Here is a 15,105-nt window from a genome sequence, read left to right on the forward strand (position 1 = left end):
GTCCGTGTCTTGTGACCTGCCATGTGGTGGCGCTAGGATTGCGATTACACAGTGGCGACACGCGGGTCCGACATGTACTACAGGACCGCGGCCGATTTAAGTTACCACCTAGCAAGTGTGGTGTCTAGCGGTGACACCACATTCCTCCCCCGCAAATCGGCGAACGGTCGTGAGATAAGGCTTCCGCCCGCCGTGGGGAGGACCCCATGTTGACGTATGCGATGAGGTGGGGAGCCTAACAACAGGCGAGGCCGTGCCACCCGCACCCGGCCATTCGGTCCGAGGGGAGCTAGGAAACGCCTGCAAACCTAGTCCAGGGTGCACGTCAACATGAGGTGTATGCGCACGTAATGAGACAGGAGGGGCCGAAGGGTCGACCTCCATGTGGTCGGAGCACCCGACGGGCGAAGACGACATCTGGTCCGGAGCGGGCAAGAGGTCCATGGCGGAGGACGGCTGGTCACGGGAAGCGAGCGGCGGCGCGCGACCCAGGGAGGCGCGTGGCGGCTGCAGCGAAGCGTCCACTGCGGGCGGCGCCGGCGGCGGCTGCGGCGGCTGCTGCGGCGGCGGCGCGACGCCATGGGGCAAAATGGAAGGCAGCGTCGGTAACACCTGGGGATGAGGCGAGCCAGTAGATGGGTCCCCAAGGCGCTGACCTGACGGCACCGTCGCTGAAAGCAGACGGGGAGCGGCAGAACCCAGGCGACGACAGAGGCGCAGCTGATTGAGATGCCGACGCACCTCACCAGAGGCCCCCAAAACCAAATACATCGAGCGGCTGAGGCAGCGAAGAATGCGCCCTGCGAGCCAACGCCGTGAACCGCGATAGTTGCGATAATAGACAACGTCGCCTGGAGCAAAAACCGGAGTCTGCCGCTGCACAGGAACCTGATGTGGCGGATGCAGCAAAGACATCAAGGTGCGATGAGAACGACCATGAAGCAACTCAGCCGGCGAGCGACCATCGCGGGGCTGAGAGCGATATGAAGACAAAAAGAGCAACAATGCGTCCTCCCGAGAATGCGACTCTTTTAATTTCAACATCTGGGACTTGAAAGTCCGGACCAATCGTTCAGCGGCACCGTTTGACTGAGGCGAAAACGGCGCGGACGTCAGATGTTGAATACCATTGGCCTTGCAGAATGACTGGAATTCTGCGGACATGAATTGTGGGCCATTGTCGGAAACAATAGTCTGCGGAAGACCTTCAATGCAAAAGATAGCAGACAAGGCTTGGATTGTGGCAGAAGACGTCGTGGAAGACATCCGGACAACAAAAGGAAAATTACTGAAAGCATCGACCACAACCAACCATCGAGCATTCCAGAATGGACCAGCAAAATCGATATGCAAGCGTTGCCAAGGGGAAGTGGCTTTCGGCCATGCAAAGAATTTCCGCGGCGGTGCGGATTGTTGTTCGGCACACGCCACGCAAGAGGAGCACATATTCGTAATCGCAGCATCGATTCCGAACCAAGTACAGTGCTGACGAGCAAGTTGTTTCGTACGCACTATACCCCAATGTCCTTGGTGAAGAAGCCGTAAGACAGAGGACTGTAACGAACGTGGGACCACGACTCTGGATTGATCAGTATCGGAACGCAACAACAAAACACCACGTCGTACAAAAAGTCTCTCCTTGTGAGCAAAAAAACGGCGAACCAAAGGATCCTCGATCCGTGACTTTGACAAGGGCCATTGCGTAGCAACAAAACGCAAAACAGTAGCAAGGACAGGATCAGCAGCTGTGGCTGTAGCAACACGACGAAAATTAATCGGAAACGATGCGACCACGTCATCGGCTTCCGAATCAATGAACATGCAAGCAAGTTCGGAAGAATCGAATGCTTTATCCCCAGCAACAGGCAAACGGGACAACGCATCAGCGTTGCCGTGCTTAGCAGTGGACCGATACAAGATATCGTAGCGGTACTGCGAGAGAAAAAGCGACCAGCGAATGAATTTCTGCGCTGTACGTGGAGGTACAGGCTTGGTCGGATGAAAAAGCGATGTCAAAGGTTTGTGGTCCGTGATGATGGTAAAGTGACGACCATACAAGAAGTCATGGAACTTGGTAACACCAAACACGAGAGCTAAAGCTTCTTTCTCTATTTGTGAATAATTTCTTTGCGCAGATGAGAGCAATTTTGACCCAAAGGCAATAGGGCGATCATGCGAGCCATCTTTGTGCGCAAGCACAGCACCGATCCCGAAATCCGATGCATCTACCATCAACAAAAGAGGTTTTCGGGGATCGAATGGCGTAAGGCAAGTATTTGAAAGTAACGCCGATTTCAACTGGCGAAAGGCGCGTTCGCATTCCGTCGTCCAGACGAACGGAACACCTTTACGGCGTAAACGATGAAGCGGAGCTGAAATGGAAGAAGTATTGCGCAAAAAGTTGTTTGGAAGTATTGCTAAAACAATGCAGGGGCGGATGCACACCCGAACGGCAGTCTTTTGAAGCGATACAAGCCAAGATGCGTGTTTACCACCAAGACGCGCTGGGATTCTTCGTCCACAGGTATTTGCAAGTACGCATCTGCGAGGTCCAATTTTGAAAAATATTTTCCCGGGCACAGTTTGTCAAAAAGACCTTCCGGGCGGGGCAAAGGAAAAGTAGCAGTCACAAGTTGTGGATTCACAGTTGCCTTGAAGTCCACACCAAGTCTCAATTTTCCGGACGGTTTTGGCAAAATTACTAAGGGTGAGGCCCAGAGAGAAGCCTGCACACGTTCAATTACACCTTGAGATTCTAAATCGACTAATGTTCTTGCGATCTCATCACGCAATGCGTGGGGAACATTGCGCGCTCTGAAAAATTTCGGTTGCGCGTTTTCTTTCAGTTCCAAATGCGCTTCATAGTTCTTAGCGCAACCAAGGCCCGGTGCAAAAATGTCTGCAAATCCTTCACAAAGACTAGAAACACTGGCGGAAGGCACAGTCTGATTCACTGATAGGACCTGATTTACTATAGACAAATTAAACAATTGAAACAAATCTAAACCAAACAAGTTCACTGCACCAGAAGAACGAAGAACGTAAAATGACACAAGTTTCGTTTGTCCCTTGTATGTTGCAATAAGGCTGCACTGTCCGAACACAGGTATATGCTGTCCTGAGTAACTAGTTAACTGAACATTTGCGGCACGCAATGGCGGTGCGCCCAGCTGTTTGTACGTGTCGTGATTGAGCAATGAAACTGCAGCTCCGGTATCGAGCTGGAATGGTATCACTGTTCCTTCAAAGTCTAAGTCCACAAAAAGTTTATTGTCCTGCTGACGACAAGAGCGACTGTCACGTGCAATTTGAACTGATTCAGGTACAGAAGCACTTGCGACTTTACGGGAATTCCGGCGACGTCGACGCACACTTTTGGTGGGACGAACACAGTCACTTTTAGCTAAAGTGTCACTGGACGGGTGGGAATGAACTACATGAATGTCCATGGGTGAAGGTCCACGAGCCTGATTGTCCTGGGTTCGAGTCCGGCGCGAAGCAAAGGGCCTGGAATTATTGTGATAGCCTGATCCAAGCTTTTTCTGGCAAACACTTTGAACATGTCCCTTCTTGTGACAGTAAAAACAAATAGCTTGGCGTGACGGGCAATTTTCACGCGAATGTCTAGTTGCACACCGCGGGCATGATTTCACTGCATTTGCTTGCTTACGCGGCGCACGTGTTTGCGAGCTAGGCTGCCGCTGCTGTGCGGACGGGCGCGAGGGCCGTGTAGCGTCCCGGGCAGCGCGGCCGGCGGGCCGGTTAATGTGACACACGGCTGGCGAAGTTTCAAATGACGCCTGAGCAAAGTCAAGTGTGTCTTGCCTATCCAATATGTCTATCACTTGTTGAAGGGAGGGATTAACTAGTTTCAAAATCTGTTCCCTTATGCGAACATCAGAAACGTTCTGTGCTATTGCATCACGCACCATAGTGTCTGAATAAGGAAGTCCACAGTCACATTCAAATGCACACTCCCTAGTAAGTCCTTGCAAAGTTGCTACCCACTCCCTATTAGTCTGACCGGCCGTACGTTTTGTACGAAAGAACGTATACCGTTTTGCAACTACATTTACTGTTTCTTTGAAATAGGCATCTAAAGCAGACAAAATTTCGTCGTAGGACAGAGTTGCTACGTCGCGTCGGGGAAACAATTTCACTATCACACGGTAGGTAGACACACCGACACAAGAAAGCAAAAACGGCTGCCGCTCATTACCTTGAATTCTGTAGGCTGCTAGATGGAAGGCAAATTGTCGGGACCACTCAGTCCACGACTCTTGAGCTGCGTCGAAACTACGAAACGGTGGTGCAACAGCGTTTGGAGGCAGCGGTAGCGAAGAAGCGGCGGCCGCCGCATCGTTTTGCAGCGCACGTTGACCCTGGACGAGCTGTCCAAGGGCTTCCAGTAAAGCCTGCGTCTGCTGATTCTGCAAGCGAAAAAATTCGGACAGGACATCTGGAGATTGTGGCGAAGCCATGACACAAGCGAATTAATACATCCCATCCTCGTCGCCAAATAATGTTGTGTCTTGTTCATACAGCATAGACACAATGAGGTAGCTAGATGCACGCTAAACTAACGCAGACGGGCTTGAAGTTCTGGAACATGAGACTTATTAATGAATAAGAAGAAAAGTACGTTGCGTTTTAATACTTATCTTTAATTCTCTTGTTGGAATACATCTCTCTTGAATATTAGTAAGCTATAAGCACTGATACAAATGGCGCCTTGCTAGGTAGTAGCTATGGACTAAACTGAAGGCTATTCTATCTGTCTCTCGGCAAATGAGAGGAAAGCTTCGTACGTCTGGTCGCAAGCTATGTCTTCCGTACAACTGGGGCGAGGTCTAGTCCGTGTCTTGTGACCTGCCATGTGGTGGCGCTAGGATTGCGATTACACAGTGGCGACACGCGGGTCCGACATGTACTACAGGACCGCGGCCGATTTAAGTTACCACCTAGCAAGTGTGGTGTCTAGCGGTGACACCACAGTATCGATACGTCAACTTCAGCGAACACTTTTATATTTTCTTCATCCTATTACTGACTAATAATCGCACTTTACACTGTCATTAAGAGAGGAACGTATTCCCGCTAACACTGATATGTATGCACTTTAAATTTCCAGAGGTCTGTAATTTATTTTTTATACATTACCCAGAGTCTGAAAAACTATTATTTTACACCATTATATAATTCTTCTTTTAAGGTTTGTTCGGATGATGGCAGCAAGTTTCTGTTGAAACCGGTCATCGCGAAATAAATAATATTCAGCGATCTTGGCTTCAGAAGAAATTTCTTTTGATCTGTTTTAATATTGTTGTTATTTTGAAGCATTATATATATTTTGTTGTAATTAAGAAGTATTATTGTTACTGGTACTGATAAAATTATTATTATTATAACGGTATTCTTTTGTGGCACGTTAAAAAAGGTGATGGCATTTATATGTAGGGTGGGAGCGGAAGATAAAAACTCTGACCCCTAGGCCCCTCCTCCACCATGCCCCGCTCTCCCCCTCCCCCCTACCTACCCACCACCAACCTGGGACCCGAATCCTGGACGTCAGCCTGGTAATATTTCGAGTGTGCACGTTGCTTAGACGTCAGCATCGCTTTACTTCTGCCACTGACTCTATGTCGTCAGGCTCCTTGCTTGAGTCCTCTTCTCGTCATCCTACCCCTTCGCACACCCATCAGCTGCCACTTCGCTCCCTGCAGCACCACCATAAAACATAGACTTCTAGCAAGTGACACCAACAAACTCCATTCGTCTCCCCGCGCCTCAGCAACTTTATACCGCTCCCTCTTTTCTTTCATCTCCCTGTAGACCTCATTATGTTCCAGTTTCACTTTAAAAAATTCTCTTTCCGTTGGCCCGAATTTACACCGATATCCCTCACGTCAGAAATATCTGAGAAATATGTTCGGGTGACAAAGCCACCGAGCTTTCCCACTGGGTCGAAAATTTCCTGATAAGCTGGAGGCAACATGTTACCATAGATAGAAACCTTGTTCTGTGTCCCCCGGTGTGGAGAAATAGAACCGATACTGTCAACGTTATACATTAACGATTTAGCGGGTGGTATTAGCTGCAATCTGAAGCTTTTTGTCAACGACGCAGTTGTCTGTGAGGAATATCCAGTTAGATCACGACAAATTACCCGGCTCTCAATTTAGAGTATGGCCCAAGACTTAATACCGAAGTATCATCTTACTAAAGGGTTATTGGGTCACATCTAGCTAGTAACTTCATATAAATATTTTTGAGTAGTTATGTATGGCGACGCAAAGTGGAACGACGATGTAGGCTCAGCTGTACGTAAAGCAATTGGCTGACTCTGACTTACTGCTAGAATACTGGCAAACTGCAGGTGGTTTACTAAAGTGATTGATCACAGACAAAACAGTGTATGTATCACGAACTGAATACTGCCTATTAGGACGGACTGACAACGAACCCCGAGTATATATAAAGAAGAGTGGTGCGAATCACCATAGGATGGTTTAACTGGCGAGAGAGGTCAACAGAAGTGTGGCGGACCCTTGGAAAAACATGCCGCACATCTCGTGAAGACCCGCTTGCAAAACGTCACGTGCCTTTTTTCAGGACAAAAACTGACAGCATTCTTCAGTCCCCTATATATCTATCTCGACTGATAGTGCTGATAAAATTACACAAATCACAGTTCACATGGAGGCATGCAAGCAGTTTTCCATGCTCTATCTGTGGAGAGAAATTATAGATGTATGTGCGTATGATACATTACAAAGTACACACTGCCATGCACTTCATGTTTCATAGTCGGAGTTAAACCTCTGAACGTATCGATAAAAATGGTTCAAATGGATCTGAGCACTATGGGACTTAACATCTGAGGTCATCAGCCCCTAGAACTTAGAACTACTTAAACCTAACTAACCTAAGGACATCACACACATCCATGCCGGAGGGAGGATTCGAACCTGCGACCGTAGCAGTCGCGCGGTGCCGGACTGAAGCGCCGCGGCAGGCTATGGGTAAAACATTTCCTTTATAAAGTCTCCACAAATACACACATCAAAAAAGTTTTGGCTCACTCCGGTTCCCAGAACTCCTGAAGATAGACGTTGACTGTGGATATTGTATGACAGACACAGTCCCTTTAACTGTTCAGAGATTTTACTAAACCCGCCCGAAGATGTAAACAACCATGCACGAGCAGCGTCTATTAGACGGAGGGAGTCCGACAGCCTATCAGTTCCAGTCATTCCAACAGGAACGAGGTACACAGCTCGTGTTGTCTGTAATTCAACCATGCTTACACGGTCAGCACGGCGGTTCGACCGCGTCCGCGTTGTTACTTTGTGCCAGGAAGGTCTCTCAACAAGGGAAGTGTCCAGGCGTCTCGGAGTGAACGAAAGCGATGTTCTTCGGAAATGGAGGAGGTAAAAAGCGGCAGGATCTGTCGATGACATGCCTCGCTCAGGCCGCTCAAGGGCTCCTTCTATAGTGTATGACCGCTGCTTACGGATTATGGCTCGGAGGAAACCTGACAGATACGCCACCACGTTGAAAAATGCTTTTCGTGCAGCCACAGGACGTCGTGTTACGACTCAAACAGTGCGCAATAGGCTGCATGTTGCACAAGTTCAGTCGCGACATGCATGGCGAGGTCCATGTTTGCAACCACACCACCATGCAGCGCGGTACAGATGGGACCAACAACATGCCGAATGGACCGCTCAGGTTTGGCATCACGTTCTCTTCATCGATGAGTGTCGCATACGTCTTTAACCAGACAATCGTCGGAGACGTATCTGGAGGCAACTCGGTCAGGCTGAACGCCTTAGACACACTGTCCAGCGAGTGCAGCGAGGTGGTGGTTCCCTGCTGTTCTGGGGTTATATTATGTGGGGCAGACGTACACCACTGGTGGTCATGGAAGGTCCCGTAACGGCTGTACGATACGTGAATGCCATCCTCCAACCGATATTGCAGCCATATCGGCAGCATATTGGGGAGGCATTTGTCTTCATGGACGACAATTCGCGCCCCCATCGTGCACATCTTGTGAATGAGTTTCTTCAGGATAACGACATCGCACGACTAGAATGTCCAGAATGTTCTCCAGACATGAACCCTATCGAACATGCCTGAGATAGATTGAAAAGGGCTGTTTATGGACGACGTGACCCACCAACCACTCTGAGGGATCTAAGCTGAATCGCCGTTGAGGAGTGGGACAATCTGGACCAACAGTGCCTTGATGCACTTGTGGATAGTATGTCACGACGAATACAGGTATGCATCAATGCAAGAGGACGTGCTACTGGGTATTGGAGGTACCGGTGTGAACAGCAATCTGTACCACCGCCTCTGAAGGTATAGCTGTATGGTGGTACAACATGCAATGTGTGGTATTCATGAGCAATAAAAAGGGCGGAAATAATGTTTACATTGATCTCCATTCCTCGGAACCGAGGTGATGCAAAACTTTTTAGATGTGTGTACTATGACTAGTGCATCCTGACGGTTCACCGAGTTACCTAGACGAAAGGGTTACGATCACTTTCAACGCGCCAGCGACTGAGGGTAATGTAGGAACAGCGAACCGCCACAAGCAGCGTCCGCACAATGAAGTACGCCATACAAATGCATCAGCACCGGAACTGTGTCATGGTTAAATACGTAACTACTCTTTATGAGTACAACACAAAATATGTCTTAGTAACCTATCTGATAACTGTTTTAATTCATTTTTTATGATTGGAAGATGTGTAGGAGGAAGACGAACAGTATGGTTGCTGATAGTCCTTCCCCTGTCTACGACAGGAAGAATTGATATAGCTAAACGATCCCACCTTCGATGATTCGTCGATGCTAGTGATAGAAGCAATCATAAACAGGTTACACATTAATCTCTCAAGGAAATTGAAAAAGTTGCGCGCAGTTAAATGGATAGATAGGTTGGTTTCTTAGTATATCTTTGAAATAAATATTCATTACTTATCACTTACTTAAACAGGTTCTTCTTCTTATACAAGACTCTTACAAATTACAGGACAACATTAGGACTCGATATCTTGACAACCATTATAATTAAGACTTACTTTGGAAATTTCATTACAGTCACTGTTAGGGAAGCGTGCTTCTAATTTCATAATCGTTGACAGCCTTTAAAAGTTTTCTACCCGTGTGCTAGAAACTACAGCTGTCTCTAAAAACCATTGTCCTTCATTAATCATATAAAACAATATCAGTGAAGTAATCATAATCTTAGTTTCTCTGTTCATATATCTTAATGGGTCAGTTTCCGAATGCATGTTTTGGTTTTTTGTCTCATTAGAGTTATGGAAAACGATAAAGGAAAAGAATTGGAGATTTAAAAATAAACTGCAGCTTCAATGAAAATACAAAGGTGTTAAATTATCAGATGGGCAAGATACATGAAGTGCCAGCTACGTCTGGTAGATGTTGCAATTCTCTCTTCACTTTATAGTGCCTATGTTCCTTTCACTTTAATAGAAAAAGTAGTAAAATTTGTTTTATGGAAGTAAACAATATATATGTTTAAACAAATAACAGAAAGAAGGAATAATGAGAGGGAAAAATTCTTTTGAAATGAATATATAAGTACTTGTTCGTTTCCCAGCTGTCTACAATTCACAATGAATTTACTCTTTTCCAGAGATCGTGATGACCAGAGCAAATTAGAGAAGCGTTTACTAAGCACGTTCTGCGACCTTTCAGAAACTGAAACTGACGTAACACCTAATATCACGAGCTCGTGGGACGCCGTAGAAAAATTCCTGGTGAAGGTATGTATGATTTTCCGAATTACTTCGAGGAGCGCAGAGGCTTACTCGAAACAGGATTAAATACTGCAGATATACATTTTATATCTTAGCAGTCGGCGAGGATTTATTGTGGTGAAGTCTTAGACAAACCCACTCCATGACATCAGATAATGCAAATGAACGCAAAAACTGGTAGCACAAAGACTCAGCTTTAAATTAACTTATTCCGCCGACCTTTGTGTCTAAAGCGTGGTTTAGAATTCAGCCCTTAGCCATTCCTACTATCTGCCTCAGATGACTTCCGTTCCATTTCAGCTGTAAAGTTCCATGGCAGAACAATCCACTGAGAAACAACATTAGTTAGTGTTCAAAAAATGATTCAAATGGCTCTGAGCACTATGGGACTTAACATCTATGATCATCAGTCCCCTAGAACTTAGAACTACTTAAATCTAACTAACCTAAGGACATCACACAACACCCAGTCATCACGAGGCAGAGAAAATCCCTGACCCCGCCGGGAATCGAACCCGGGAACCCGGGCGCGGGATTAGTTAGTGTTCATGGTCGTGCTACTACCTAGAAGTTACTGGTCACAGGGGTGATTCTGCGACTTCGATTTAATGGTTCAAATAGGACAATAACTGGGCTGTCTAACCGTGGCAGAAAGTTCTGCGGATCGATGAGTTACGGTACAAGACAGATTACTCAGAAAGGATTCTGTAGGCCTCATGAATGACTGGCAAGCTATATTTGTCTGAACGCGTTTTGGTGGCACTATAATTCGGTAAATATAGTACGGTTCTATAGGAGTTTGTTTCTTTGACCTTCACGTAACACGCGGGTGATTTTGTTCAACGGCGTTCAGGAAAAATGTTTTAGACGCAATTATGGTTGAGGCTGGATTTCATTAGAAATCGTCGGGCTCAGCGACTGTGAAATGATTATAATCACGGATGAATGCAGCAAACAGTCGAGTATCAATCCGTGTTTTATTGCACAATAAGGTATACTTCAAAATAATTTTTGAGGTCTGTTTTCTTAAAACCTGATTATAGCCTAATTCAGCATCACACATGGGCAAGCTCGTTCCACATTATTTCTCATTAAGTGGATAGCTCTGTATTACCTAACTTCATATCTGTGTTATTTCAGTCTGCTTTTATTTATGCATTGCAAAATTTATAATTACAGACTAGGAGTTTTTGTTCAATTTTTTCGCTTTATTTTTATTTTACGTTTTTTGTGGAACTGATATAAATTGCAATTTGTAACTAAAAAGTAACTAGCACAGGCTGCGCCTTTTGCTATCTATGATGTACGCTGTGACTGGCTGTGTAAGCTTACAAACAGCAGCCTTAGCGTGAGTTATGCTAGGCATGACTTAAGGTCTTTTCTGGGCCTATATGACTCGCTACTAAACTTCTTACCCTGTAATCTTCAGTTGGTACAGCTGCGCAATGTTTCTTGATACAAACAGTTCAAAGGCGTGATTCCTAAGTTTTCTTCTCCTATTCCTTTTAGCACTAATGATGGCCATACTGTAGCTGATGTCTAACTAGATAGGCAATAAAATGCAGATCGATAAACGACTGTTTGCTCTGTTCATCCCAATCAACGCAATTGTTCCCACAGTGTTACAGCACTAGGGTGTCGGACTTCTTTAATATTAGCTTGATAATGGTCTACGTTGCGGGCTTTCAAACAACTACGCACCCTTAGACTCAAAGTTGAAATATTAAGTTTTCGCTGGTTTCGTTGTCTAGGGGCTGGGATACGTGGTTGCCGCATGATAGGCCAAATACTGCTGAGTCTATAGTATACGATAAGAATACACACATGAATGGAATGGTCGAAGGTTTCTATCACTCGGCAATTGCGAATGTAATATATAAATTTATAATGAATGTAATACATAAATTTATAAATGAAAGACTGCAATTAAATAAAATCTGCAGGTACTATCTTAACGGTTTTAAATGATGAGTACGATAGTAGAAGCACTTTTGAGAATGCAGTATATTTTTGCAAAACAGTTATTGGTGTCGATGGTCCAGAAATTAGATAAAATATAAGTTGAATAACAGGGAAACAATAGATTCCTGCAGCACATAATTAGTTATGAACAACAACACAGCTTGGGAGATATTCACTTCTAAGCGCACACTACGTCTTCACTGCAGAAGCCACGGAAATCACACAAGAGCACAGGTCGGCACTCCGAAATATTTCTATCTTCCGCGACCACGTGTAAATTTGGTCCACTGTCCAAGTCTTTCCGCCGACTGTGCGTCCGTCGCGCTGTACTGTACGCGTCCAGCACACACTCCCGTGTCCTGTGCCGTACCGTCCAGAACTGCCGCACTCCTCACCCGAACTCGCTTCCATCCAGTCTCCCCATTCACGAGCGCTGTGACTGGCTAGAGCGATCGCGTCATGTCTTCATGCCAACGGACCCACACAAACATAATGAAACACATTCGAAGTACTTGATTTACATTTAAATAACTTGGAATTATATAAATATTCCTACGGCTGGACCATAAACACGCTCAAACACACATTATTAAAAAAATGGTTCAAATGGCTCTGAGCACTATGGGACTCAACTGCTGTGGTCATAAGTTCCCTAGAACTTAGAACTAATTAAACCTAACTAACCTAAGGACATCACACATATCCATGCCCGAGGCAGGATTCCAACCTGCGACCATAGCGGTCGTGCGGTTCCAGACTGTAGCGCCTTTAACCGCTCGGCCACTCCTGCCGGCCACACATTATTACATACATAAACAAATTAAATAAATATATATCAAAGGAATAGAACAAAAGGTAGGCCAGTAGCCTAATGTCTCTGTGCTTTCTATAACACAGTAAATATTTAACCTATTTCTTCATGAATAGTATATATCGGATATAAACAAAGACATAAATGAATAAATATATTTATAAGGATGCTGCTACCGTTTTCTCGTGTAACTGTGGGCTACTTGTGGCCTGACGCGATCGATAGTAATCGGCTACTTTGACCTCCAATAACTCATTTACTATTCAAGTTACATGTGTGTAATTCATACCAAGTTAGGTTTACATTAATAACTTTCTAAAGACACGTCGATCGAGGAAATCGGATGAAGCGATTAAATTTTGGAAATTCGTTGCTATGTGTTACTTGTATACCCAACATTCATCTACTAAACTTTAAACTAATAAAGATATTGAAAATCTGATTACACCATCAGAATCGTCGTGCAAATAATAGTAATGTACATGTTTCTTTTTGAGGTATCATGATTCATCTGGCTACTATTAATTTCTATACTAACTGTGAAATGTCTGCCATTAAGGTTTCACAACGTCCGCCATCTTTGGCACTCCCGGCATAAACATCTCCTTCATCGACACAAAGCACCGTCCTCGTTACAGCGGAACTCCCAGCCACGCGTCTGGGCTATGCGCTGGGGCTACCCCTCTCGTCCGACTAACGTATGGCACCACGTGTTTGCCGCCGGGCCCCGGCTGGCCGAGCGGGCGCCCCAACTCCGAACATATTACAGGGTGTTACAAAAAGGAACCGCCAAACTTTCAGGAAACATTCCTCACACACAAATAAAGGAAAGATGTTATGTGGACATGTGTCCGGAGTCGCTTAATTTCCATGTTAGAGCTCATTTTAGTTTCGTCGGTATGTACTGCACTTCCTCGATTCACCGCCAGTTGGCCCAATTGAAGGAAGGTAATGTTGACTTCGGTGCTTGTGTTGACATGCGACTCATTGCTCTACAGTACTAGCATCAAGCACATCAGTACGTAGCATCAACAGGTTAGTGTTCATCATGAACGTGGTTTTGCAGTTAGTGCAATGTTTACAAATGCGGAGTTGGCAGATGCCCATTTGATGTATGGATTAGCACGGGGCAAAAGCCGTGGCGCGGTACGTTTGTATCGAGACAGATTTCCAGAGCGAAGGTGTCCCGACAGGAAGACGTTTGAAGCAACTGATCCAGCCCATGACTCGCGACTGGGGAAGACCTAGAACGACGAGGACACCTGCAATGGACGAGGCAATTCTTCGTGCAGTTGACGATAACCCTAATGTCAACGTCAGAGAAGTTGCTGCTGTACAAGGTAACGTTGACCACGTCACTGTGTGGGAGTGCTACGGGAGAACAAGTTGTTTCCGTACCATGTACAGCGTGTGCAGGCACTATCAGCAGCTGATTGGCCTCCACGGGTACACTCCTGCGAATGGTTCATCCAACAATGTGTCAATCCTCATTTCAGTGCAAATGTTCTCTTTACGGATGAGGCTTCATTCCAACGTGATCAAATTGTACATTTTCACAATCAACATGTGTGGGCTGACGAGAATCCGCATGCAATTGTGCAATCACGTCATCAACACAGATTTTCTGTGAACGTTTGGGCAGGCATTGTTGGTGATGTCTTGATTGAGCCCCATGTTCTTCCACCTACGCTCAATGGAGCACGTTATCACGATTTCATACGGGATACTCTACCTGTGCTGCTAGAACATGTGCTTTTACAAGTGCGACACAACATGTGGTTCATGCACGATGGAGCTCCTGCACATTTCAGTCGAAGTGTTCGTACGCTTCTCAACAACAGATTCGGTGACCGATGGATTGGTAGAGGCGCACCAATTCCATGGCCTCCACTCTCTCCTGACCTGAACCCTCTTGACTTTCATTTATGGGGGCATTTGAAAGCTCTTGTCTACGCAACGCCGGTACCAAATGTAGAGACTCTTCGTGCTCGTATTGTGGACGGCTGTGATACAATACGCCATTCTCCAGGGCTGCATCAGCGCATCAGGGATTCCATGCGACGGAGGGTGGATGCATGTATCATCGCTAACGGAGGACATTTTAACATTTCCTGTAACAAAGTGTTTGAAATCACGCTGGTACGTTCTGTTGCTGTGTGTGTCCATTCCATGATTAATGTGATTTGAAGAGAAGTAATAAAATGAGCTCTAACATGGAAAGTAAGCGTTTCCGGTCACATGTCCACATAACATATTTTCTTTCTTTGTGTGTGAGAAATGTTTCCTGAAAGTTTGGCAGTACCTTTTTGTAACACCCTGTATATTTCCAGGGCGCCACAACTCGCCCGTTACCTCACAGCATCTACTACATGGCTAATCTGCAAATCACACTTACGTGCCTGGCAGAGGGTTCATCGAACCACCTTCGCACTAATTCTCTATTATCCCACTCTTCAACATCGCGCGGAATAAATGAACACATATCTTTCCGTGCCGGCTCTCATTTCTGTTATTTTATTAAGATGATAGTTTCTC

At 45.7% G+C, this 15,105-nt stretch overlaps 1 protein-coding gene across 1 annotated transcript in view; it reads left to right on the forward strand.

The window, feature by feature from the left end:
- Positions 1 to 15,105, forward strand: part of LOC126252448 (pickpocket protein 28-like) — a 203,007-nt gene that overhangs the window by 110,589 nt on the left and 77,313 nt on the right. The window contains exon 4 of the mRNA XM_049953342.1: positions 9,674 to 9,803. Within this exon, the coding sequence (XP_049809299.1) occupies positions 9,674 to 9,803 (130 nt within the window). The remainder of the gene's footprint in view (positions 1 to 9,673; positions 9,804 to 15,105) is intronic.

The sequence above is a fragment of the Schistocerca nitens genome, chromosome 4 (genome assembly GCF_023898315.1).
Source record: "Schistocerca nitens isolate TAMUIC-IGC-003100 chromosome 4, iqSchNite1.1, whole genome shotgun sequence".
NCBI lineage: Eukaryota > Metazoa > Arthropoda > Insecta > Orthoptera > Acrididae > Schistocerca > Schistocerca nitens.